The 26,441-nt window shown below is 48.9% G+C and overlaps 1 protein-coding gene across 1 annotated transcript in view; it reads right to left on the reverse strand.

The window, feature by feature from the left end:
• Positions 1-1,940: 1,940 nt before the first annotated feature.
• The window catches only part of SLC6A2 (solute carrier family 6 member 2), a 37,648-nt gene continuing 13,147 nt past the window's right edge, over positions 1,941-26,441 (reverse strand). The window contains exons 4-14 of the mRNA XM_081514211.1: positions 19,659-19,797; positions 14,823-14,957; positions 13,201-13,304; positions 11,852-11,976; positions 10,457-10,569; positions 9,081-9,209; positions 6,702-6,801; positions 5,390-5,490; positions 4,767-4,934; positions 2,894-2,965; positions 1,941-1,964 (exon numbers count right to left, since the gene is read on the reverse strand). Of these exons, the coding sequence (XP_081370337.1) occupies positions 1,941-1,964; positions 2,894-2,965; positions 4,767-4,934; positions 5,390-5,490; positions 6,702-6,801; positions 9,081-9,209; positions 10,457-10,569; positions 11,852-11,976; positions 13,201-13,304; positions 14,823-14,957; positions 19,659-19,797 (1,210 nt within the window). The remainder of the gene's footprint in view (positions 1,965-2,893; positions 2,966-4,766; positions 4,935-5,389; positions 5,491-6,701; positions 6,802-9,080; positions 9,210-10,456; positions 10,570-11,851; positions 11,977-13,200; positions 13,305-14,822; positions 14,958-19,658; positions 19,798-26,441) is intronic.

Here is a 26,441-nt window from a genome sequence, read left to right on the forward strand (position 1 = left end):
ATCCCTTAGTAGCTGAGGAAGCTTGAGCAAGAATGACAGAAATGTTGAACCTTGGTTTTCTTACTTGGGAAATGGGGACAGAGAAGCCAGCCCTACAGAATCTGCTGGGCAGATGGGAGGCAACGTGAATGAAAGTGCTTTATATAAAAAAAAAAGGGTCATACCTAGGGAGGAATTACCCTTCAGAGGCAGATTCAGAGCCACAGGTGGGACCAGATAACCATCAGGCACGGGTCACCCTGCTCTCATTCCCACACCTGTTTATTCCACTCTGTTGGGTGCTTCCAGGCTGTACCTTTTTCAGGGTCTAAGACACCTGCTACTTGGGTTGTCTCAGATTTTTAACTGGACTTTTTTATATGAAAATATCCAAAGTCTCCTGAGTTTCCCACTTTAAAGAATGACATAAGGAGCCTGACTCAACAGAGCTCTGACTCTGAGAGAAAACCATTCCCCTGGCCCCAGCCAGCCCCCAGGTAACCATCTCCCACAGACTCCGCAATTAGTAGGTCAGGCTCAGTGACTGCCGCCCTCTCCCCCTCCCCGCCCCACTTTCCCTAAAGCACCTTTGGGGTATGTGTCACTCTGTACTCCCAGTGAAAATGACGTGGCCTCGTCTTTTCCCCCAAGATTCTGCAACAGGGCCTCTCACAGTCAGAACAAGAACCCACAGGTCTAGATTTCCAAAACAAATTCCAAATAGATGCCACTGACTAACCAAGCTATACATCATCTCTTTGAATGAGCCAAAACTAACCAGCAAGCACCACCAGAGGGCAGTACTCATGAGTGTGTATCAGAAATCAACCCAGAAATTCTTTGCAACAACCAACTTGCTCCATCAGCTCAGAATATGATGAGTGACCTCAACTTGAGTGACCGGGGCGCTATGTCCTGGGTTCCATGCTGCCCTCATGAAGAGAGACAAAGGGAGTTTTCAGGGCCCACTCCCCATCACTCAAGAACCCCTGGTCCACACTGGGTGGGATTCCCACAGAAAGGCTTTGAAGGTATCTGTGAACAACACAGAAACAGATTTCTGTCAGATGGCCTTTGGACACTGACCTGGCTCTGTGAGGACAGCAGAGGATCCTGTAGTGGAGACACGAAGCTGGCCTTGCTGGCTTCCTATCCCGAGTCCCCGAGGAAGGTCCCAGGAGCCACAGGTAGCTCTCTGGGCCTCATGTCCCTAACAGAGCAAGACCTGCGTGTGGCCTCTATAGACTCATCTGGTTCCTATGCAGAAGCCACTTACTATGACACCCACAGCTCTGGGCCCTCTGAGCAACAGAAGCCAGAAGAATGTTCCAGAACACCCACAAATCAAACCCAGGTCAACCGCAGTGAAAACCATGAAGATTTATGCTCATGATTCCCCCAGAGCTTCTATCCACAGACTTCATAACAGCGACAAATATCCCCAAAGCTCCCTGATCAAGGTCCAGCACTGACCAGGACAAACGAGAGAGGTAAGATCTATGTGCCATTCCCTTGCCCCGCAAACTCAGCCTGGCTGCTTATTCGCGTTTTGGTTTTTACGGTGTCTGACCAAAAAAGCAACATCTTCTGTCTGATTTGGTGGACTGAAGATTTCTTCTGTGGCCCAAAGTACCAGCCAGCACAGTAGGGAGTTCTGCCTGAGACACAGACCTCAGCCCCAGCTGGCTTCCACAACCGGGGGAGACTTCCTCGAAACTAAAGAGGTTCAATAGAAGTCATTTTTTCCTGTTCCCTCCTCTCCTCTTCTCCCACAAGGCTTAGCAATCCAAAAGCCCACAGCCCTCAGGCCAGGTGAACAGAAGGTGAAAGAAAACCAGGTCACTAAATCAGTGGTAACTTGGAAAAGAGGAAGAGGGGGTCGGAGAGGAATCCCAAGACAGTGTCCGGGGTGGCCTTTGACCTGAACGTTGGCGCTGCAGGGTTCCTCGTCGGGGCCAGGTTCAGATGGCCAGCCAGTGTTGCAACTGCAGAGAGAGACAGCAAGGCCAGGTTCAGGGCGGGCAGGGACCGAGGGACGAGGGCTGCTGAGAAAGACAGTAGGATACACAGAGGGGGCAGAAAACACAGCTGCTTCCTTCAAAGACTTGGAGAACACCTAGGAGGATTCCCTAATTGTCACATGGGGACTTCCCTGGTGGTCTGTCCAGTGTTAAGAATCCACCTGCCAAAGCAGGGGACATGGGTTTAATCCCTAGTCTGGGAAGATTCCACATGCTGCGGGACAACTATGCCCATGCGCCACGACTACCGAGATCTATAGCCCACATGCTGGAACTGAAGCCCGTGCTCTGCAACAAGAAAAGCCACCGCAATGAGAAACCCGAGTGCCCCAACCAGAGAGCAGCCCCCACTCGCCGCAACTAGAGAAAGCCCGCACAGCAATGAAGACTGAGCACAGCCAAAAATAAATAAAATAAAACAGAAAAAATTAAATTATAACTTTCACCGAGACCCAGAAAGGAGGCTTTGCAAAGTCACACAGTCAGTCTGAAGCAGGGGAGTCACAGGGAAACTCCCCAACCCCCACCCCCACATTTTGAAGGGGAAAAGAGTAGGACTTAGATCACCAAGTTACTGATGTACTTACAGTGCTTCCTTCAAGATAAGCAAGCCTCAACCTAATCTGGGGATACTCCACAGTCACAATTCAAAGAGGGAGAACAGAGCTGAGGAAATTGGGGCATCTGGTACCTCAGGACCAAGGAGCAGACGAGCAGGTGGAAGCTGGTAGTGGCCCCTTTTCCTCCGTTCTTAATATCACAGCCCCAGGGGCTATAGCCCACAGTGTTCTGGGTTTTCTGGCGTGCATGGTGTGTGGTCCTGCCTTAGCACAGCAGGGAGCAGTGGGCCCCCACCCCGCAGCCCCCGCCAGAATGGTCCAAGCTGCACCTACTTGGAACTGCCTGATGTCCCTCTGGGCCACCAGGTGATGCTCGCTCTCTGGAGTTATGCCATAGGCCAGTCTCTGTGAGGATGGAGAAGTGGAGGAGGCCTCAGCTTGGCCCAGGGACACCCTTCCAGCAGCCAGGAGCACACCCCACATCAGGACCACCTGCTGCTTGTCCCTGCAGGCCCACATGGACAGCAGGAGAGGTTTGTACAAGACACTCTCCACCCTGGTTTATGGAGCTGGTCAGTTTGCTTTGAGATATGCATTCGGTGAGTGCTTACTGAGCCAATGACTGCTGTCACACACTGGCCTCAGCCCTGGGGGTCCAGGGCTGAAGGACACCCACACACTCTGCTTTCAGGGAGCTTACAGCTCATGGAAGGGGCTGACACTGAACACACACACAGACAATTTTACAACCACAACCAGAGGCAGTGCTGCAGACAAGCTCAGAGCACAGTGAGAAAACAGGGACAGAACCTCAGTCCTGCCTGGGGACCGGGGCCACCTTCTTAGGAGGCTAGACACAGGGTGGACTCAGGGAATGTGTCTGGAATCAATGTCTGATCACTAGGTGGGGGGACCTCAAAGCGTAAAGAATAAAAACTCAAAGTAGGTCCTGGTTCCACGTCTGGGATGAACTGACTGAACACGGTCCTCCCAGTGGCCCAGAAATTCCCGGACTGTAGGATTTCATGAACAGAAGACATGTCACAAAGGGGTGGGGGTGTTCCTGTACGGCTCACTCTTTTAATGTCCTCCTGTATGTATCTGTCCTTTCAAGAGAACGTGAGCCCAGGGGAGTGTGTCTAGTGCTGAGAATACGGTCTGCCCTGTACAGATTCTCAGTAAGTATGAGTAAAGACAGTGGATAAAGAAGGAATGAAATCAGAGGGACACAAGGAAAAGATTATCAGCATTATTTATAAAGAAAGGGCACTTAACCGAAGAATAGGGTGGACATAATTTCAGTTAAAAGTCTCTGGTTCCCAAATACTGATCCTAAATATATGTATCTGTAATGCACACAGCTCAAAGAAGAAATGTACTTTGGAAATCTCTGGTTAAGCTGATCAGGTATCAGGTTTAGGAAAAAGGCAGGTAAAATCCAAAATACAAGGTCATGGTGAGTATAGATGGGGAGAGTGGGGGACATCTGGGGTCATGACAAATCTTAGGACATGGGACACAGGAGTGGGCACAGTTCATGCAGACTAATTCCTCCTTAGGGGACTGGAGGGCTGAGCTCATCATGATGACAATGGTAGGAACAGAGTGGGAGCACACTACATATGACAGACGACATAGTAGCAGGTATCATGTGGTGGCGATTGACAGTGTGCCAGGCGCTGGGCTAAGCATTCCCTTTCACCTCTCAAGGTCCACATGATTATCCCAGGTTACAAAAGTGGAGCCTGAGGCTTGGGGGTAAATAATATGGTCAACACAGTGGGTCTGTCTGACTCTAGAGTCTGTGTCCTGTGTGTCTCTCTTTTTTAAAAATTTATTGAAGTACAGTTGATTTACAATGCTATGCAAGTTTCTGCTATACAGCAAAGTGACTCAGCTATGTGTGTGTGTGTGTGTGTGTGTGTGTGTGTATATATTCTTTTCTCATATTCTTTTTTTTGTTGTGTGTTTTTTTTTTTTAATTTTTACAATGTTGTGTTGGTTTCCACCATACAACCGTGTGAATCAACCACAATCACACATACATCTCCTCCCTTTCCTCCCTGTCTCTCTCACCCCAGCAGGAATGACTTGGGATGCCCCTTCTCCTGCTGTCCTCACTCTCCCCTGCTGTCCCCCACTCCCCTGCTGTCCCCCACCCTGCCCAGCTGTCCCCTACTCTGCCCTGGGCTGGTCCAGAGCTCACCTCTCGAATGGAGCCCCGGGTGCTGAAGAACTTGTAGACGACGTAGGCGGGCACCAGAACCATGGAGGAGCCCGCGACGCCCCATCCGACCCAGTTGGCCCAGAGTGGGAAGATGTAGTCATCATAAGTAAGTGGCTTGAAATTGATGATACTCACAACCACCACAAACTGGGGGGAAAGGATACAAGGATGAGAGAGAAGAGAGACAAGGAGAGAGAGGGGAGGAGGTGGGAGGGAGGGAGAGATGTAGAGAGGGACCAGAGAGAAGTGAGGACCAGTGCATGAGATGGATGCAGGGGATGGAGACAATAAGGATGGAGGGAAAGAGAGAGAAAGGATTCAAGGAAGGATGGATAACCAAAAGCAGACAAAGAAACAGGAGCAATACAAATAGAAGAAGACTAGAAAGGTGACCCTGGAGCTGCACTGAGGGGCGGCACACACAGCCTCAGCCCCAGACCTGGCTCCAGGCTGGACACCCTGCTCACATGGAAGCCTCTTTGGAATCAACAGGGCAGGCGGAGCCTCCTGAGCAGGTCCCTGCATCCCAACCTCCTCCCCTTAGAAGCAAAGATTCCCACCTCCACCCTCACCCCAGGATGCTCCCACCACACACTACACACCAGGAGGAAGGCAGGGCTGACAAACTTCCAGCAGAGTCTCCAGTATAGGCCGGGCTTGAACCCCATCATCTGTTGGATGTCATTGCTGAACCTGTCCACACCTGCGCACATATAGGACAGGCCTGTCACTGTGGCCCCTACAGAGCCCGGGGCTACCCACTCCCCTCTGCTGCCTCCCTGGAGGGTCTGCCCCCAGGTGGAGAGCAGAAAGCTGGGGCAAGCAGGGGTACCCTGGCTCATAGCAGACCTGGGGATGGGCACTTGGCTGGTTCAGAACAGGTGAGAACACACTCAAGGGTAGCGTCCCCTTGTATGAGTAACCCCAACTGACTTTTCAGAAGGAAAACCAGGACTTGGGGAGGGGACTTGTCCCTGTTACACAGCCAGGGTGGCCTGACCCCAAAGCCCAGCTCTTTCCTCTTGCTTCCTGAATCTTAAAACAATGATGACTGTGGATACAGAGGCTCCCCCAACTTTAATCTGGTAGAAGAGACCAGACTCTTTCTGATGAGCAGAAAAGAGTGAGAACAGGATAAACACATTAATTGTGACACACTGGGGGCTTCCCCTGCGGCACTAGAGGTAAAGAACCCGCCTGCCAGTGCAGGAGACATAAGAGACGCGGGTTCAATCCTTCGTTCAGAAAGATCCCCTGGAGGAAGGCATGACAACCCACTTCAGTATTCTTGCCTGGAGAATCCCACAGACAAAGGAGCCTAGTGGGCTAAAGTCTGTAGGATTGCAACGAGTCGGACACAACTGAAGCGACTTAGCAGGCATGCACGGGGAAAAAGCGAATGACAACACATTTCATTTTCTACCAAGTTCTCCCCGTTCAGCTCCAGAATAAGGTTGCCAGAGAAAATGCAGGACACTCAGTTGCATTTGATTTTCAGAGACAACAATTTAAATTTTAGTTTAAGTAATTTCATGCAGCATTTGGGACATATGCTAAAAAAAATTACCCATTATCTGAAATTCAAGTTTAACAAGGCGTCTTATATCCTGGATTGACCAAATCTGGCAGCCCTACTCTAGAATGAATGGCATGGCTCAGGGAGCAGCAGCTTCCTCCGAATTCCTCTCTTAACAGCTGACACTGATGCCTCTGGGGCCTTTGCCGCCTCTTGTTAAAGGGTGTTCATGCAAAGATGAGTTGAGAGCTAGGACCAATATAAACCACTTACACAACTCTGGGATCAGCCAGTGACAGCCCTGGCGATGGAAAGCCCCTTTGCCTGTCCAGGTGAAAAGTCTCCGGAAGCCCAGGGGGCTGAGGCTTTTCCACACACACTCAGGGCCCAGCACCTACCATAAAACCAGGAGACGCCAATGGCTTCCATGAGCACAGCAAAAAGAATGGAGGTCCCCGCCGCAAACGTGTCCAGCAGAGTCAGCACATATATTCCACCCTGGGGCGTGGACAGAGAGAGCCTGAGGCCCATGGCTAGAAATGGCGATCAACTGTTACATCCATCAAATTGAGCTCTCCCCTGTCTGACTCACTCAGAACCCACCCCTACCCCATACTCAAGTAATGAGGTTTAGGGTGATACTGTCCTGCTGCTACGTATTCTAACAAAGATCTTCTGGGGTCACTGGGTCTGAGGGTGGGGACTTCAGCCAGTAAAAAGCAAGCTGGGGGACCTCTCTGGTGCTCCCAGTGCAGGGGGCCTGGGTTCGAACCCTGGTCAGGGAACTGAATCCTGCATGACACAGCGAAAAGATCTCACATGCCTCAGAAGATCGAAGATCCTACGTGCCACAACGAAGACGCGGTACAGCCAAATAAGTAAATAAATCAGTATTAAGAAAAAAAGCAAGATGGATTTTATCAATGAAAAAGTGTTGCCTGCCATGTAAGTAACATGGCCATGTAAGCCATGATGGCTGATGCTGCAGCCATCAAGCCATCACCTTATAGCTGCCCTGAAGGTGAGCCCTGAGGGAATTCAGGATACAAACAGGATGCCTGCCAAACAGCAACCAACTGCTGCAGTCACCCCGTGGGGCACTCGGCATGAGGAAGTGTGGATACCGGCCCCAGATAGCAGAGGCGTATATTGAAGGAATGATTTCAATGAGCCCAGACTCTTGCATCTTCCTATACACAGAAAAGCACTAAACTCCTTAACTTGAGATGTCTGGTTTTCTTTAACAGCAATCTTTTGATATTCTGACTTCCTTGTTCTTTGTTGCAAGAACTCATATATTCTTGAAGCAGGAGATAGATGGGCTCCAGGTTTGACATTTACAACTGGCCCCCTGTTCACACTTACTGGGGTGATAAAAAGACAGGCTCCAGGCCAGACACTCACTACCAGCCCTGTGTTTACATTTCCTGAAGCAAGAGACTAATGGGCTCTGGGCTACATGTTTAGGACCAAAGGCCTGCCTACATTTTGAGATCCGCACTTCGATATGACAGTAGGAATACGGTGGTTAACTGGACATTGAGTACTTCACTGGCATGAACAGAGAGGGGCTAAACCCTGTTAAGAGATCAAGAGGTCGTAAGTTTTCCATCCTTGGGCCAGGGAGACACTACACATGTGCAAAAGGCTTCTTGGGATAAAAAATGCACGGAATGCCAGACCATAATAATGCCAGACCCCCTCCATATGCCTCTGTGATGAAGTCCATCTTGACTGAGAAATGTGTGCACATCCAGGGAAGGGTCCTGAGGTAAATTAGCCATGTGTGTGTGTGTGGGGGGGGTGGTCAAAGCAAGATGACTGGCCAAGAAGATAAAGACCTGGAAGACTTCCCCTTTAACAACGATTTAAACTTTCCAAAGGTGCGACTCTAGCAACTCTGAGTTCATGCATGCATCTTTCCACATCCACTCTGCTTTTCTAATACATACTTTACTTTCCTCTGTACCTTCTGTCTCCTTGTCTGATTTTTCCTTACAAGGCAGACAAGGACTAGGGACAGAGATTCTAGGCACCGGCACCTATGGTCTAATGGTTAGGATTCCTTGTTTCCACCCAGGCAACCAGGGCTTGTTTCTAGTCAGGGAACTAAGGTCTTGTTTCCAGCCACTGCTTATTGCAAGCTACTGCTTACTGCTGCATGCATCCGAAATCATCCTGGCTCCTCCCTGACCTCGTCAGAACAGCCCCTCAGAGCTATCTGAGATGCTGTGCCAGGCTTAGGGCTTCCTTGGTGTTCAGATGGTAAAGAATCTGTCTGCAGTGCAGGAGACCCTGGTTCGATCCCTGGGTTGTGAAGATACCCTGGAGAAAGGAATGGCTACCTGCTCCAGTATTTCTGCCTGGAGAATTCCAAGGAAAAGAGGAGCCTGGCGGGCAACAGTCCATGGGGTCACAAAGAGTCAGACACAACTGAGCAACTAACACTTTCAGGCTAAGTCCTCAGTTTGATTCACCAAATAAAACCTAATTCTCAACTTTCAGGTTGTGCACTTTTTTTCAGCTGACAGTTTAAAATGGCCCTTTGCTGCCCCCCACCCCCAAATCAATAAGCAGGCTTGCCTGGATCTCCTCAGGCTTAGAGGGGACAGGCGACAATGGGATATAATCCTAGAGGACTGGACCACAGAGTTCAGGATACCAGGTACTGCCATGGTCCCCCTAGTCCTACCCTCTGCTTCAAGTCTGGGAATATCTGGCTGGATTGAAATGCGGCCTCACAAGCCCCATGTGACCCAGAGCCAAGCCCCCCTCACCTTGGTTATGCAAAACAGAGCCAGAAGGAAGGTTCCAAAGGAGACAGCAAACGTGAAGAGTTTCCGGTGTCGCTTCAGAACCTGGAAGTCATCAGCCAGGCCCGTGATGACTGCCTCCATGCCTCCCATCTGGAGGGGACCGGGCAGGGTGGGATGCAGAGTGAATGAAAATTGTGGCCCGCCATGTCAGCAAACAAAGGATGCTCCAGCCATCAGCTCCCAACCAAAGGTACACCCTGAGGGGACTCAGGATGGGAAAAAACAGGATACTGGCCCTAGATGGCTAAGGTACATATTAAAGAAATGATTTCAGTGAGCCCAGACTCTTGCATCTTTCCCTTAAAGAAAAGCACTAAATTTGTTAACTTGAGATGTTTGGTTTTCTTCAGCTAACACTGACCACCTGGTTTTTGTTGCAAAACTCCTTTATTTCCCAGCTCCTACCTTACCTCTTCAGAGCAGCCTCAGAGCAATCTGATAGGCTGCCTCCCAGGCTTGAAGTCCTTAGAAGATTCGCCAAATAGACTATAATTATCAACTTTAAGGCTGTGTAAATTTTTTAAGTCCCTGGTCTCAGGTCCCCGGCTCCCTCGGACCTCCCAGCAGCCCTGGACTCACGCACCCCAACAGATTTCTAGAGAAATCGGCAGGTTCGGCTTTCTCCCTATCCTCTCACCCCACTTCTGCCCTGTTGTCAATCAAGCTCAGAACTCAGAAACCATGTGAGAGGGGACCAAGAGTTAATTCTTATCTCCCCTTTATCAACAGGGACTTGACTCCTGTTCACTCACTCAGCCTGAATGGATGCTGATGAAATACCATGGGAAGAATGGTTGGTGAGAGAACAGGAGTTACAAAACTCTGAATTCAGTTTCCCCATCTGTAAAAGGAGAGTACTAGGCTGGTTTATCCCAGGTCCCTTCTAATATAAATTTCCACAATGCCAAGGGGGTTTCTTCTGGTTCCTGGCAGGTGGCTCAGTGATAAAAAGAAAACCCGCCTGCAAAGGCTGGAGATGCAGGAGATGCAAGAAATGCCAGTTCGACCCCTGGGTCGGGAAGATCCCATGGAGGAGGGCACAGCAATCCACTCCAGTATTCTTGCCTGGAGAATTCCGTGGACAGAGGAACCTGGCAGGCTACAGTCCATGGAGTTGCAAAGAGTTGGACACAAGTGAGCACACATGTCATCAGCATTGCCTTTCTGAGTACTGATTTCTTTGTTTGCATTTAAATAGGGCCTTCTGGAAATAACTACTAATCAGGGGTTTGTATGGGGGAAAACTTGAGACTTAGTAGTGTGTGCGTGTTTTGGGAGGGAGGGTCAGAGTCTAGTGGTGTCTTTGGGCGGATGGTATCCTGAACAAGGTCACTTACCGAGCTGTCAATTCCCAGAGCCAGGAGCATGATGAAGAACACGATGGCCCAGAATGTGGATCCCGAGAGGGTAGAAATGGCTTCTGGGTAGAGGATGAAGACTAGGCCAGCTCCTGGAAGAAACATCAAGGACCTCATCAATGGCTGGGGCTGTGGGTCTGAGCTGCAGATGACAGGGGAGCATTTTGAGACCCAATAAGCCCCAGTCCAGCCCCATCATATTTGGTCAGTCATGTGTGGATAGAGCAAACCAAGGTTCTAAAGATGATGGACAGGGACTTCTCTGGCAGTCCAGTGGTTAAGACGCTGCACTTCCAATGAAAGGGTTGTGGGTTCGATACCTAGTTGGGGAACTAAGAACCCATATGCCATGTGGTGAGGCCAAGAAAGTAAATAAATAAATATGACTGATGAAGCCAGCTCCAAAATAAGGCTGGAAAGAAGGTGGCGTCATCTTAACAAAGCTCTTGAATCATGCATAGGTGAGAAGCTGAGAGGTGCTTGGGAGCCATGGAAAATTTGTTGAAGAAGGAGGCTGGTGACTTGATTTCCCAGGAGTTTGATATCAGTTTCATATCACCAGTATGCCAAGGGTTCGATCCCTGGGTTAGAAAGATCCTCTGGAGAAGGAAATAGCAATCCACTCCAGTATTCTTGCCTGGAGAATTCCATCGACAAAGGAGCCTGGTGGGCTACAGTCCATGGGGTCCCAAAGAGTCAGACACGACTGAGTGGCTAAGCAGGTACACGTGTGTCAAGGAGGTTGACCTTAAACAGCCAAGCCAGAGAGCAGTACCTCTCCTGGACAGCTACAGGCAATGGGTCTCAAACCCCACCTCCTACACCTCGTGAGGGATCCTCTTACTCTCAAAACTTTGTGAGTTTTCATAGTTCATCAGAGGCAACCCCTCCCCAAGTCTCAGCCTCTCTGTGGCCGTAAGAATATGAGAAGGAAAAGAAAAAGAATATGAGAAGCAGTGGGGAAGCATAAGCTCTATTGTAGGACTGGTCAGGGCTCAAATGCTGGCACCATGACTCACTAGCTGGGTGACCTGGAACAACTTTAATAGACTGAATTTCAGCTTTATAATCTTTAAGGTGGGTCTATTAAGACTTGCCTGGAAGCACTGCCAGAACTAAACCAAGATATGTCAAGTGCTTAGCCCAGGGGCTGGTACAGAGTGGGTGCTCCAAAAACCTATCTGGCCTGGCCTGATTCAGAAGATTCTGCCTGGAATTTCTACTGACGGCCTCAAAGAAAGTCCTTCCAGCAGCAGCAGGCAAAGCCTCATGTCCAGCTCCCCTCGGTCCTGCAGCCACAGGAGAACTGCACAGCTGAGGAAGAGGTCAGTTTCTCAGCCCCTTCCTTCTCAGTGGGCAGGACTACCCACCCACCTTCAGTGGCAACATCCTCAATGTTGACCTTGTGTTCATGGGCCATGTAACCAAGGATGGAGAAGATGGCAAACCCGGAGATGAAGCTGGTGACACAGTTGATGGTGCTGGTCAACAGGGCATCCCTGGGGAAAAGCAGTACTGTTAGTTCAAGTTGTCTGACTCTCCACAACCCTGCTCATGGACCATCTATGGAATCCACGGCTTCAAATGCCATCCCCCTCTTCAGTTGGCCTGATGCCACAAAGACCCCAGTGCCCCATCATCCCTGGGTCAGAGCCTGTAGATGTAGGAAATAGGTCAACAACTGCTGGATAAAACACTTTGGTACCAGCAACTGATATCAAACTCTTGTTGGGAGACTGAATCACCAGTCTCCTTCTTCAACAAACTTTCCATGGCTCCCCAGTGCCTCTCAACTTCTCACCCAGGCATTTAAGAGCTTTGCTAAGATGACCTCACTTTCTTCCCAGCCTTCTTTCATGGGACTCTCTAACACACACTCTCTGAGCAAGCCAGTCAACTTGCTGGTTCACAAACATATCACCTCTCCCAGCTCTGCTCATGCTGTTTGTGATCTACCCACTCCATGTCTGCCTATCCCAACCCTAACTCTCTGCCAAGGCTCGCCTCAAATGCACCCTCTATGCTCTCATTGATCCTCTATCAGAGGGCTGATTGCCCCATTTCCTTAGCCTCCCCATAGCCTGTCCCACTGGCATGCATTCATCCTGCTTGGTCTTGTACCAGGGATTCTGTCTTAAGCCTTTGACAGAGAGTGAGGAAGCAGCCCCATCTGTGCCCCTGTCTGAAGCACTGGGCCTGCAGGAGGCAGCATTAAATGCTTACAGAGCCAGCTGATCTAAGCACCGTCTAATGACTCTCCTACCCTGAGTAGACGTCTTATTCTTCCATGTGGTCTTAAGTTCTGACCCTGCCAGGGCCCTCACCCCTCAAGCAACCAGCCTGGATGTTCCGCCCTTGTCTGCCACCCCCCGCCCCAGGCATCAGATGGACAGACAGGCAGTGCTGGCTGCTCTGAAAGCCACACAGCGTCCCTCTGTCACAGCTATGCACTCCCATGACTTCCCAGGGTTAGTGGCCTCAACTATCCAGTTCCTCAGCTTGCACTGTTTAAGAAGTGTCCTGAAGCGACATATGTTCACCAGGATCCCCATAGGCCATGTCAGAGTTCATAGAACATCCAGGATGATCTTTACTCTGCTTCATCTCACAGGGAAAGAAACCCAAGAAGAAAATCTGACTTGTTCCAGACCAGAACCCTCTCTCCCACCCCTGTGAGGGTCCCCAGGATTTAGAGCTTTCTGGAATCCCAGGAAGGATCTTACCTGTAGCAGTTATTGTCAAATTTGTTGTAACTAGCAAATGCAATCAAGACTCCAAATCCAGCCCCCAAGGAAAAGAATATCTGTGTTGCAGCATCAATCCATACCTGAAATGGGCAGATAAAGGCATCACTCTCTGCTCCCAGAGAATTGGACTACCTCACTGCTTCAGATGGGCTGAGAAGCCCCAGGGATGCTCTTAGACCCAGGAGATGAGATCTAGCCAGAGATGGGCAGTCACACAACTCCTGCTCCCCAACAGCCTGTACAAAATCCCTGTGGAGAGAGGCTGGGGTCTCTCTGGCATCATCCAGCCTTGGGTGGTCATGTGTAAGCTCACCCTGGAGGAACTCACTGGCTCAATTTGATATTTTGATTTTCAAAGAAAGTTAAAAACTGAAAGTTAATAAACTAAATGTTCCAGGCTAGAAAGTGGATGTGGCAAGGGCAAAGGGTTAAGACTATCTCAGGTATTATGGAGAGAACAGCTTCAGGAAGGAGTTACGATTCCTAGTAGCTTCTACCAACCCACAGAGAATGAGGAGTCCTTGGTGATCAATGGGGCTTACTTCCCTCATCTGATGGATGACGAAATTGCATGGCTGGAAGCCTGGAGATCTGAGATTCTCCAATTGCTCAGCCTCATGTTCTAGCCCTGGTCAATTTCCTCATCTGTACAATGGGGATAATTTTACCTAGCTCACCAGGACTAAGCCACCATCAGAGCTATGAGACTTCTGTCATCTCCCCACTTTGTAAGCAGAGGGTGTAACAAGAGAAGCCATCTGATGGAGGAAGACAGAGCCGCTCCTTCAGATGGTACTCAGGCTATTTCTACTGTTGGAAAGATTTAAGATAGGTAAACAGTGCAGAACAGATAGAACTCTGACTTGCTTCACAATTTACAAGGCTGATTTGTTTCTTATGCTGTTATTTTTCTGGCAATTACTAAGGAAGCAGGTTTTTCTCTTGGTTATTGGGTTATAACACTGAAGTATGCCTGGACAATGGAAGCTGTGTCCCTCCTAAACCTCTGTTGGTCCTCCCTGCCAGGATATTGTGGGTTCAAAAAGAGTATGGGGACATCTTTGGGAATTCTGAGGGGAACACGTTGAGGTGCTGTCACTGAGGTGTACATGAGGCAGGAGGTTGGAAATCATCTCAGCTGTGATCTGAAGATGCTCAAGGCCCTATGAACCTCCAAGGTGTCTCTGCTCCTGGCCTCACCCCACTGTTTTGGACTCCGCTCAAAATTCACCCCACCTGCATGACAATCTCTGGGCAGGACAGACGGTACCAGAGGCCAGGGTTGGAGACCAGAGTAGAAATAGGTCTGGGGTGTTGGAGTGGGTTAGGGGGCCATGACACTGGGCAGGGATAAGAACCCAGGACAAGATAGTGCTGTCTTTGAAAAGAGGGGGTCTGCAAAAGCTACTTATAGAACCACAGATCCCAGATCCTCAGAGCTGGACAGGCTCACGGATACTGTTGGGTGCAGATGAAACTGGTCTTTGGTCAGATGGAGATGCTGCCACTCAGAGTGGGGAGGATCCATCCCAGGCCACATAGAGCACTGAGAACCCTCCTCACCCTGGCCCAAGGGTGAGTGGTCGTTGGGCACTGACCGTGGCCTCTTTTAGGCGGTAGAAGTCGATGTGCAGGTAGGCGTTGATGCCGTTGGAGGCGCCGGGCAGCGTGATGCCATGGACCAGGAGCACGAACAGCACGAGGTAAGGCAGCGTGGCCGTGATCCACACAACCTGGCAGTGGACAAGCTCGCCGTGAGAGCCTGGCTCTGCTGCCCGCGTGGTGCAGGGCTGGGGTGAGGGAGGTGGTCACACCCTCCCCCCACCTCCTTCCCACAGTGCACATGCTAAAGGCTCCATCACTAGGTCAGACCCGGGGCACTCCAGGACAGAGTGGACAGACCAAGGCTGCACCTAGCAAGAAAGTCAGCACACCGGAGGTGCTGCCACCAAGGAAGCTAAGGGCAGTGAGAATGAAGACTAGGTTCTCGTAGGGGCCAAGACCTCCTCTTCTACAAGCTGCCTGTACTGACCCCCAGGTAGAACTAGGCACCCCCACCTTTATGTCCTCCATTGTCCCTCCTCTCTCTCTGTCTTGTTTACCTTCATTCAAGCATATCCTCCTAAGCTCACTGCCCAAGGAGGAATGTGGTTGGGCAGAAAGTCCCATCCATAGCTGTTCTTTCTTTTGGGCAAATACAATTTAGGGAAAATACAAACTGCCCTGTCCAGAAACCTGTAAGGGAAGAGGCTGTCCCCAGACTAAGAAGAGACACTTGCCCATCTTGCCCAAGATGAAGAAACAGAGAAGTGGGGAGAGGAGAAGTTTGTGTGGCTTCCTCTTTGTTCCTTCTCACCCCTGACTATACATGAGAATACTCTGGGGGGAAGTATAGATTAAAAATGTCAAAGTTCAGACTCCATTGGTCTGGGATAGATCCTGCACTCCATGCTTTAAAAGCTCCCCCTGGCACTTGCCTGGTGGTTCAGCGGCTAAGACTCCATGCTCCCAGTGCAGCATGAGTTCGATCCCTGGTTGGGAAACTAGATCTCACATGCTGCCGTAACTAAGAGTACAAAGCTGCAACTAAGGATCTTGCATGCTGCAATTAAGACTTGGCATAGCCAAATAAATAAATATATATTAAAAAAAAATTTTTTTTTTTTTTTTTAAAAAGCTCTCCCAGGTTTCAGGGAACAAAGACAGATGAGGAACATTTATGAAGCAATTTTCATCTGCTAGCACAGCACCGAGGACCTCTCATCCCATCCTCCCAACTGCCCTGGAGGCTGGCAGGACCATTAATGGGCCTCACTTTGCAGGTGAGGACACTGAAGCTTAGGGGGCATCATTCATTCTGAGGTCAACCAGTAGGGAATGATGGTGTCTGGACTTCAACACAGGTCATCTGACCACAAAGCTGTGTTCTTAACCCTTCATGCTACTGTATGTTTGAACCCCAGGTTCAAGCCTTTTCTGTCCAGACTCCTATGAAACCCTGCCCATCTCTTGGCCTCAGCTTCCCCATTTGTACAAGCACCTGGAGTAGACGGTTTTGGAGAACCTTCTAGGTCAGCATTTAGATGTTCGGTACAGGCTTGTAGTTGCTAAGGTTGGTTCAGCCAAGGACTACGAGTTGGAGGAGGCAGACAGGACTCCAGGGCAGCAAATAGCACTGTGTTTGACACGCTTACCTGACACCCTGGGGGCTAACTGACTCCTGACTCAAACTTCCAACCTCCACCCTGCGGTGGTCAGTGGGCCAGGGTCACAGAGTGTGTGGTCTGCGGTAACCCCGTTCCCTGAATCAGACTGTACCCGCCCCTCGCCATCCCAGGTGCCAGCTGTGAAGTCATGCAACTTGCCAAACAGAGCCTTCACCAGCCAAAACAGAAAGTGTGAACATTTGCAATTCATCCCAGGCCAGCTCTGTGGCTGGGGCAGCCTGCTAAGAGAAGGTCCGTGTCCTGTTCTAGATGTAGTCTGGGAAGAAATAAGCAACACTTGTGGTTTTCTCATGAGCCAAAGTATAAAAACAAAGAGCACACCAGTGTCCTGTGTGAAGCTCCTTATTCTAGAAAGCCCCTCCCCATGGACTGCAGGACCCCTTGCCTGCTCAGCTGCCAGAACACTGGAGGACTTAAGCAAAATGTGGGTGGGGACTTTGGGTGACTTATCTTCATCTGAGGTGGGGCTTCCTAGGGCAACACCTCTGCCCTACCAGGCCCCTCACTACACTCCTCAGGGGAGGGGATGAGTCCTCCTCTGAATGTGCCTTTGTACAAAGGAATGGAGCATGCTCAGCTCCACTCCTTTTCTCTTTAGCATTGGTCCCCTCATAAATAACTCCTGCCTGCTTCAGCCAAGTGCTAAACCAGATGGGGCAGGCTGTACCCCTTCAGAGAAGGCAATAGGAAACTTAATTTGGGGGTGCAAAATTAGAAGTGCATGGTGGCCCCTCACTCAGGCTGGCAGCAGCAGTAAAGCTCATACACCTCCTGCAGCTCTGTTGTCTGCAGAGGCCAGAAGAGCCCTGCTCCCGACCCCCAGGAGAGGCACAAAGAGGCTGGATGAGGCTAGCCTGGGGCTTCTGTGGCTTCGCTTGCAGTTCCTTCTATTGGCAACGCCTTCCTTCTGCTCCATCTCCACCTGCCCTTGTCCTTTGAGTTCTATCCCAGATGCCACCTTCTACATGGTCTTTGCAGACCCTCTCAGTTTGATGAACTTCCTTCTGCCACTATTGCAGCTTTTTGGACCATAAGAACCATGGTACGAAAAACCTTATATATTAAGACACATGGATTGCTATAACTGAATCACAAATTCCACAAGACAGCTCTTACTTTACTACAGGCAATGTACACTGTTATTATCTAGACAATTTCACTTTGAAAAACTGTGGTGACCCCCTAAATTGATTTAATGACAGTTGAAAAACCCAAAGTTTGTATCTCAAAGTGCAATCTGACTACCTGTTGAAAAATTATCTTCAAGGTAAAGAAAGTTAAGTTTTTAAAAAAGCAAGATCTGTAACAATATGTATAGTTTGTGACTATTAGTGTGTTTTGAAATGGGGACACACATGTGTCCCTGGATGGGGATGCAAGAACGAATGTGATTGACCTACACCTGTCTGTAATACTACAATCAATTGAATCTGTCTTATTTACTCTTGCATCACTAGTACTAGCACCAAGCTTGGCACATAGTAGGTATCCATAAATGCTTAAAAAGTTGAAGTGAATTCAAAAGAACACTTAGTGAGGTTCCCCAAACTCATTTACCCACCTACCCTTCTTCCTACCTTCCCTTCTTCCCTCATTAGTTCTTCAATAAATATTTACTGAAGACCTACTATGTGTCAGGCATTGGGATGGTTGTGGTCCAATCCTGGTTCTGCTCTATCTTAGAAATCCTCCAAGCCCTGGTCTTCATTTGGGTTCTTCCTTGGAGCAGATACCATGTCTCCAGCATTCTAGGAGGAAGTTCCACGTCAAGCTCTTCTTGACAAACTTCATTCCCATTCGCTGCTGGTACCTTGCCGCCATCTTTGCTATCTGTGACTTAACCAAGACTCTAGGAGAACCAGAGAGATCCCTGATGCACCCCACTTTCCAAAATCAGTTGCCTAATGAAGCTTCTCATAAATTCAGGCTGCCTGATTGTGATAGGTTGTTGCCTTGTAACTCCCAATGAACACACACTCTGTGTGTCCACATTGACTCTGGGCTTTACCACAAGACTTATTTTGGCCCCTGGGACAATAGCAAGCATTACGTAAAGAGAGACTGGAAGAGCTGCTTGCACATTAGGGTTTGTTTCCTTGGAACATGCTCTTGGAACTCAGCCACTATGCTGTGAGAAGCCTAAGCCACACAGCAAAACTATGTGGAAACAACCCAAGGTGCTCTGGTTGACAGCTCTAGTTGAGCTCCTAACCAGTACCAACTGCCCTCAATGAGTATGTGCCATCTTAAAGGTTCCAGCCCAGTCATGCCCCCAGACATGTAGCCCAAGCAATATCATATGGAGAAAAAGAACCGTCTTGTTGAGCCCAGTCAACTCAAGGAACTATGACAGACAATAAAATGATTGTTATTTTTACATCATGAAATCTTGAGCTCTTTTATTACACAGCAATAACTAACCAAAACACTGGATAGAATATTTCCCAGCTACAGCCTCTGTAATACAGTCAAGCTCTACATAGACCCATGGGATCCAAATGGAGTTGTTGTTCTCATGATGTTTCTCAGGCTCAGAATCAATGTGGGCGATGTCCTGATTATACTCCACCCTGAGGGGCTGGCTATGGGGAGCAGTGTCACCTAAGTCAGAACACCAACTCTGGCAAGCTGTCCTAGGTCATCTGACTCTGTACTCCTCTCCCCAGGAAACCTAAACTCTTGTGAGCACTCAGCACTGTGTCAGAGGATGCCCCAGGATTCATCCAGATATCTTCTAGAGCATTCTCTTTTACTCAAAAATTCAGGGGTGAGAATGATCAATTTTATAGTGAAGGAAATGGTTATATTCGAACCATTCTAGAGAAGGCTGAAACGCTGGCATGCAATTTTAGTTCCCCAGAATTTAAGATTTATCAAATACATGTCAATAGGTTGCTTTGGGCTTTGGGTGTCCTCATTCCCTGGTCTCTGCTATTAGGGAAGCTTTGGTGGGAAAGTGTGAAGAAACCTGATCCACTCGCACCCCCTCACCCTACTGTTGGGGAGCCTGGGGCTTAGGAAAGGGAAGGGATTCATCCGAGGTCTCCAGCAAGCTGGTGGCAGAGCTGGAGTGAAAACTCAGACTTTGTTCTTCTAGCATCACCTCTTCTTTTCACCAACTACCTGAATTATAGGTAGGAAAAAACATTTTTTTTTTTTTTTTTTTTGAGGCCAACCTCCCAACTAAAAGAGAAACAAAGACATTACCTTTCCTGATGTCTTCACTCCTTTCCAGAGGCTAAAAAACAGGACGATGACAACGACGATCAGACAGAGCAAAAGCTGCCACTGGGGCAGGCCAATGTCATGAATCCCACTGCTCTCATGCAGATGCAGGACCCCACGCCTGCCGGGGAAGATGGTATCATCAGGGAGGATGCCCTAGGCCTTGACCACGGGCCAGTCCCTGAAAGTGCACATTGATGGAGATGGGCCCGGGCTGCCTTAGTCCCTGCCCTGCATCACCTGGACCTGCTCTATGCAGTCACAGCCTGTGCCTGGCACTGCCCTGCTCTAGCCAGCAACTTTTCTCGGAAGACGCCCCCACCCAAGGCTGTTTTGTAAACAGTAACAGAAGTTTTCAACATAATAAATATCTCTGCTTGCCAGGTCCTGGAGAGATGGTGGTGAATAAACAGAGGAAAGGTCTCTGTCCTCACAGCGCTCACAGGCTAAAGCAGGGGATATTGGAACATCTGGCAATGTCTGGATATATCTTTGATTGTCACAACTAGGCCAGAAGGCATATAGAGCAGCGGTCTCCAGCCTTTTTGGCACAAGGGAGCAGTTTCATGGAAGACAGTTTTTCCATGAGTTCAAGTGCATCATATTTATTTCGCACTTTATTTCTATTATTATGTCAGCTCTACCTCATATCATCAGGCATTAGATCTCAGAGGTTGGGGACCACTGATCTAGAGGTCAGAGAATGCACAGGACAACAACCCTACAATGCACAGGACAACATAAACATCCAACACGGCACAAAACAGCCTCCAAAATTCCCCTGTTGCTGAGCTTAAGAATCCCTGGCCTGGAGACTAAGAAGTAAACACTTCTCCTATTTTATTCAAACTAAACGTATGTATACCCTCTGCCTTAGCAATTCTACTCCTGGGTATCTGTCCAATAGAAACATATACACATGTTCATCAAAAGACATGGTATAGAATGTTCACAGCGGCAGTGTCCATAACAACCCCAAATTGCAAAATACTCAAATATCTATCAACACTAGACTAGATAAATTATGACATATTCATAAAGTAGAATATTATACAGCAACTAGCTCTGTATGGATGAATCTCACACATATAATTTCACAAGAAAGAAGTCAAAACCGAAAGAGGACTGCTGGGGGCTGGTGACAAGGCTGTGGACGAGGAGGCGATGGCTCCAGCCACACAGAACTCCTGGGTGACAAAAGCTGGTGCAAACATTCCCCGTCTGGAGCTTTTTTCCCCTCTACGGTAAAAGGGCTCTCACGAGGTTTACATTGCAGAATATGAGACAGTGCTAGAACTCAGGAAATGCTCAACACCGATGATCATTGGAACTATCAATCTGATTGAGTCCCACCCTTCAAAGAACAGCAGGCATCAGCAAAGAAGCTGAGGAAGGCCCAGAAAATTCAGCCAAGGGAGTCAGCAGGTCAGTCTCCACAGAGGGGGTGTCTGGTACTTTCTCTGTGGGCCCATGGGAGAGCAGGTGAGTTGAGCCAGGGTGCCTGGGTTATGGTAGGAGTGAGACGGGGAAGGTGAGATATTGACAGGCATACAGAGAAGTCTGCAGTGAGTGAATGAGCAGAGCTGTGTGGCTGATCAAGGGTCACCGAGACCTGTGTTCCCATCCCCAGGACAGCCTTCATCCTGACCGCCCCGGGGCAGGATGTCATGGCCGTAAGCTACTCATCCTGCATCAGCTTCCCCAGCAATGGGTCTCCATGTCTGGTCCCTCCTAATCTTATCTCTTGATCTGCTACCAACACCCCATCCTCATGGCCCAATGTCAAGTCAGATCCATATTCCCTTCCTCCAGGACTGCTGTAAAAACCTCCCCATTCCCCATCATCCCAGTCTCTCCAGTCAGCCCCCTTAAATCCACAGGCTGTGCTCCTGTAGAACCATCTGATCTGTCTCAAGTTGTGTTCTAACCTTGTCACTCTCCTGCCCCCCAATCCTCAGAAGCTCTTTATCATCTAAAACAATGGTTCTCACTGGATGCAAATTTGCCCTTGCCTTCCGCAGACACTTGGCAACATCAGGGGACATTTTTGGTTGTCATAACTGGAGGGCAGGGTGAGTGTTACTGGTATTTAGTGGGCAGAGGCCAGGTATAGGCTAGACATCAAAAATGCACAGGAAAGCCATCCCTCTGCAACATGGAATTATCCAGCCCCAGATGTCAAAAGCATCAAGGTTGTGAAATCCTGGTCAAGAGGATAAAAAAAAACAAAAGCCTTTCAGAATCTGAGGCCTTTCAGAACTGTCCTGTGCCAAGTGCATCCCCCTGCCTTGCCACATCCTGCTTTTGGCTCATGGCCCAATGTCAAGCCAGACCCATATTCCCTTCCTCCAGGACTGCTGTAAAAACCTCCCCATTCCCCATCATCCCAGTCTCTCCAGTCAGCCCCCTTAAATCCACAGGCTGTGCTCCAGACACTTGTCATTCCCCAGTTATGTGAAGCTCTCATTGCTCTGGGCCTTGGAACTATCTGTTCCTTTCTGCCTAGAACACACCTCCTGGCCTAATGTGTCTGCCTGGCAAACTTCTCTCCCTGCTAGTCTCAGCTCTAAAATGATGCCCTAGCTGAGGCCCACTCTCCTGTCCTGAGAAGGAGGGAGAGGAAGAGAGAAAGGGGGGGAAGGAGACAGAGAGGGAGAGAGAAAGGTGGGGGAAAAAGTGAGACAGAGAGAGGAAGGAAGTGAGGGAGGGAGGAAGAGGAAGATGAAGAAGAAGAGAGAAGGAAGAGGAGGAGGAGGAAGTGGAGGAGGAGAATGGGTTGGACGAGGGGAGGGAAGTGAAGAGAGGCTGGGCGTATCTAAAAAGACAGAACTAGAATCAGGTACTGATCCCCTCTGGCTCTTAGTCCTGCTTCTTCCCATTGCTTTACATACAATCAAGTGTTAAATGGTATGAGTAAGCATTTGGCCAATTTGACTGGGAAAAAAAAAAAGGCTCTGAACCAACTGTGCTTGCCCTGAAACATGCTAAAACGACTCCAGCACCCCATCAGATGACTGACATGCCCCCTAACCAGCCCAGTGACCCACATGTGTGTGAGGTCCAATTTAAGGTTTGCAGTGGTTGTCTAGATATTTCATCAGTGCAAAAAGCTTGACTCCAGAGAAAAGTGAATCCAGCCTCCTCCCCACTAGCGGTCCCAAGCGTTGGGGGTTAGGACAAGTAACTTGGGTTTGTTGCAGTGTTCCAGCAGTTTAATGAAAATGAATCATCGTTAAGTATATGATCCAGACTTTCCGAAGTCTGCGGGCCAAATGGGCTCAGATCTCACTTGACGTTTAATCGCGGAGGGTTAGTGCTGGGGTGGAGGGAGAGGTCTTTTCCCCACCAGGAACAGGCAGGGAGTAGAAGTTTTCTATTCCTGGTGCGTGTTCACCAAGGGTGCCCTTTTACAGATAGTTGCAGACCATCAGGGTTTCTTTTTGCCTCGGGCTGTTTGGCTTCAGGCCTGGAGCCTGGGGAGTATTGCAGTTTTGTTCCCTTAAATGATATGTTCAGTTCATCAGCTTAAAACGAGCACAAGACGGTAAGAGAACTGGCCAGCAGGCTCCAAGGAAAGCAAAAAAAAACCCAGCTAACCTCCTCAGGGTTGGCACCGGGTGTCCTACTTGCTGGGTTCCCAAACTGAAAGTGAGTAACTTTTAAAGCAGAAGCATTTAGATAAAAGGGCCACTAAAAACAAATCCCAGAGGCAGCTCATGACTCAGATGAGAAGCACACAAAAGCAGCCTGAAGGTGAGAAAGAGATGCACGAGAAGTGCTCCGATCTACCCACAGACACCTCTGCCCTCCTGGCCCGAATACACCCCACTGGAGACGCTGAAGGGGCAGAGAAGAAGACAGAGGAGAGGCTCATGGATGGAGTGAGAGCCTCCACCCAGGCAGCCTGGATTCAGATCCCTTCCGCCACTTCCCTAAAACCTGAACCACCACATTCTTATCTGTAAAACAGGAGTAATTTCCACCTCCATGAACTGTGAAGACTAAATGGGACGTGGACAGGAGGAGATGCTGATGCCTGGATCACAGTAGATACCAGATTTGGGGTGGAGGTGGGGGCACTTAAAAGGATGGAGGAAGGGAGGGAAGGGGGAGGAGAGGATGGGAAGGGAGCTCTGTAGAGCAAAAAGCTGCTGAAAGTAAGCCTTGGACTCTGCCCTCAACGACATCCCCCAAGAGAATCAGCCCAACGCAAGAGAATATCTTTTTCTACCTTCTCACAGCCAAGCTCGGAGGAAGTTTAAGGCTATAATTAAAGCAACTGGATTCTCAAAACCCAACTCACCTCTCCTTCCTCCAGCAGCAGATCCGCTGGCCATGAAGATGTCAGAGGAGGAATCAAATAATAACCAGGCTAGAGACGAGGCTATCACTTTCCATTTTAATTTATAAGGACAAGGGTTGCCAAAAGCAAAAAGAAAAATCGTGGATTTTCCTCTATCATGAGATGATAAAGGAGAAAGCCCAGAACCAATTACATGTATCAGCAGCACCCTCAGCTCTACCATCCTCTATCATTTCCCAGTCCAAACTGCACTCATAAACTGGGAAGACCTAAAACCTCTGCCCGCAAGCTCTCCAGTGGTTCTGGGATTGTCTGAGGCCACACCCCCTCAGGAGAAGACTAAAGGAGGCCCTAGATTTTCCATGACATGATACTGTAAGCACATCAGGCTGATCCCAGTAAGAATCTCACTCTGTCTGAGATGGGAGAGTGCAGTGGCCAAGACAGGGGCTGTCAACCTTAGCTGAATATTAGAATCGCTGGAGGAACTGTTAATAAAATCCCGCACCACGGTTGCACCTGGACCAATAAAATGAATCTCTGGGCATAGGATCCAGGCATCAGTGTATTTTAAGGCTCTCCAGGTGCTTCCAATGAGCAGCCAGTGTTTAACATAACTGGGCTAAGAGCTTGGACTTTGAAGCCAGACTTCCTAGGTTCAAACTCACTTCAAATGGCACTTCTAAATGCATGGCTGGGACATAATCAAAGCTAGATAAATGTTAGTTTTGATGACGATAATTTGATATCATAATAGCCATTCAAAATGGCTGGAATCCAATATAACACAGAGGTGAAGGCTGCAGGCTCTAGAGTTTCACTGCCTGGGAAGGCAGGGCCTAGGGTGAAGACAGTGAAGATCATGGAACAAAGGGTAAGGAGGAGCTCACTCTCAAGAGTCCAGCAGGTGCCATCTTCCAGGGTCCAAATCTTGGCTCTGCACGGTACTAGCCGTGTGACCATGCGCCAGTGATTTACTGTTGCATCTGCAAAATGAAGCTAATGTTTGCAGCCGAGTCATGTATGGAAGAGTTACAGAAACCTCACTGGGTTGATGTGAGGCTTACATTGATATAATACATACAGAGAAGTTAGCAGAAAGCCTGATGCACGTGGTAAGTGATTAGCTGATGATGTGATGGAGAGGAAGACAAGGATGATGGTATTAACTTAAATAGATGCTCACTAGCGGTTCTTCAGATCCTTTGCAGGCTGTAGAAGGATTTCAAGTTCCATGACACCTGTGGACTCTCTCCTCACCAAGTTTCCAAATCTATATAATTGTGCACTTGGTCCTGAAAGTCCACAGGAAACACAGATGGAGGCAGGTGGATATGCAGGTCCTGAATGCTTAGCAAATTCTCGGCCATGGCTCATGGAGGGTAGTTCCTGGGTCCTGAGAACCCTGACTCCCCTCCCCTGGACTCCAGGAGGCAGCAGACTTCCCAGAGGCTACCTTTAACCACATCAAATCTCCTTGGTCCAACTGCACCGAGATGGCAAAGGTGGGAATGGTCCTAAGGAATCCCATTCTCTGGATAACCCCATTCTCTGGTCTGTGGCTTAGCGAATACACAGGACCAGAGAAGACTGGCCCTGAATTTGTGAACTTGTCTTTTTTCATCCTCTAGACCTGCAGTGTTCAGTTTGGAAACAACTGGCTGTTTAAACGTAAATGAAGAAACTTTCCTGCTTAAGAATCGCCATGCAATGAAGGGGACGTAGGTTCAATCCCTGGTCAGGGAACTCAGGCACCAATTGCCATGGATCAACTAAGCCCACATGCCACAACTACTGAGCCCCAGCGCCACAACTAGAGAATCCACCCACTGCAAAAAAAGATCCTACATGATGCAACTAAGACCTGATACAGCCAAATAAACAAACAAATATTTTAAAATGTAAATGAATGAAAATTAAATAAAATTAAAAATTCAATTTCTCCGTCACACTAGCCATATCTCAACTACTCACTAACCACATGTGGCATGTGGCTACTGCACTGGGCCGTGCAAACACAAGACATTTCTATCATTGTAGGCATTCTCCTGGGCAGCACTGCTCTAGACCAGGAGTCAACAAGCCATACCCCCTGAAACTCGGCTGTGACCCATTGAGCTACAGATGGTTTCTATCTTTTTAAAGGGTAAAATTAAACAAAGAATATGCAAGATAAGTATGTGGCTTGCAAGGCCCAAAATGTAATCTTTTACTGGAAAGTTTTCCAACCACTGCTCTAGACCATGTGTCCCTTGAGAGTGAGGTTTGAGTGGGATTTACCTGTCCTGCCCCACACCTTGTGCCAGGGACTCTCTGCTTATCTGCTAACACTTGTGCAGGGATTGCTAAAATGGGGCTCACCTCCATCCCCTGAGGGATAAAGACAATAGATGCTACATTCTGAAGGGACCACCATGCAAGCTTTCAAAATTAGATGGCTGACAAGTTGACTATCACCAACC

This window comes from Giraffa tippelskirchi, chromosome 7, assembly GCF_054371585.1.
Source record: "Giraffa tippelskirchi isolate mGirTip1 chromosome 7, T2T-mGirTip1v1.2.pri, whole genome shotgun sequence".
Lineage (NCBI taxonomy): Eukaryota > Metazoa > Chordata > Mammalia > Artiodactyla > Giraffidae > Giraffa > Giraffa tippelskirchi.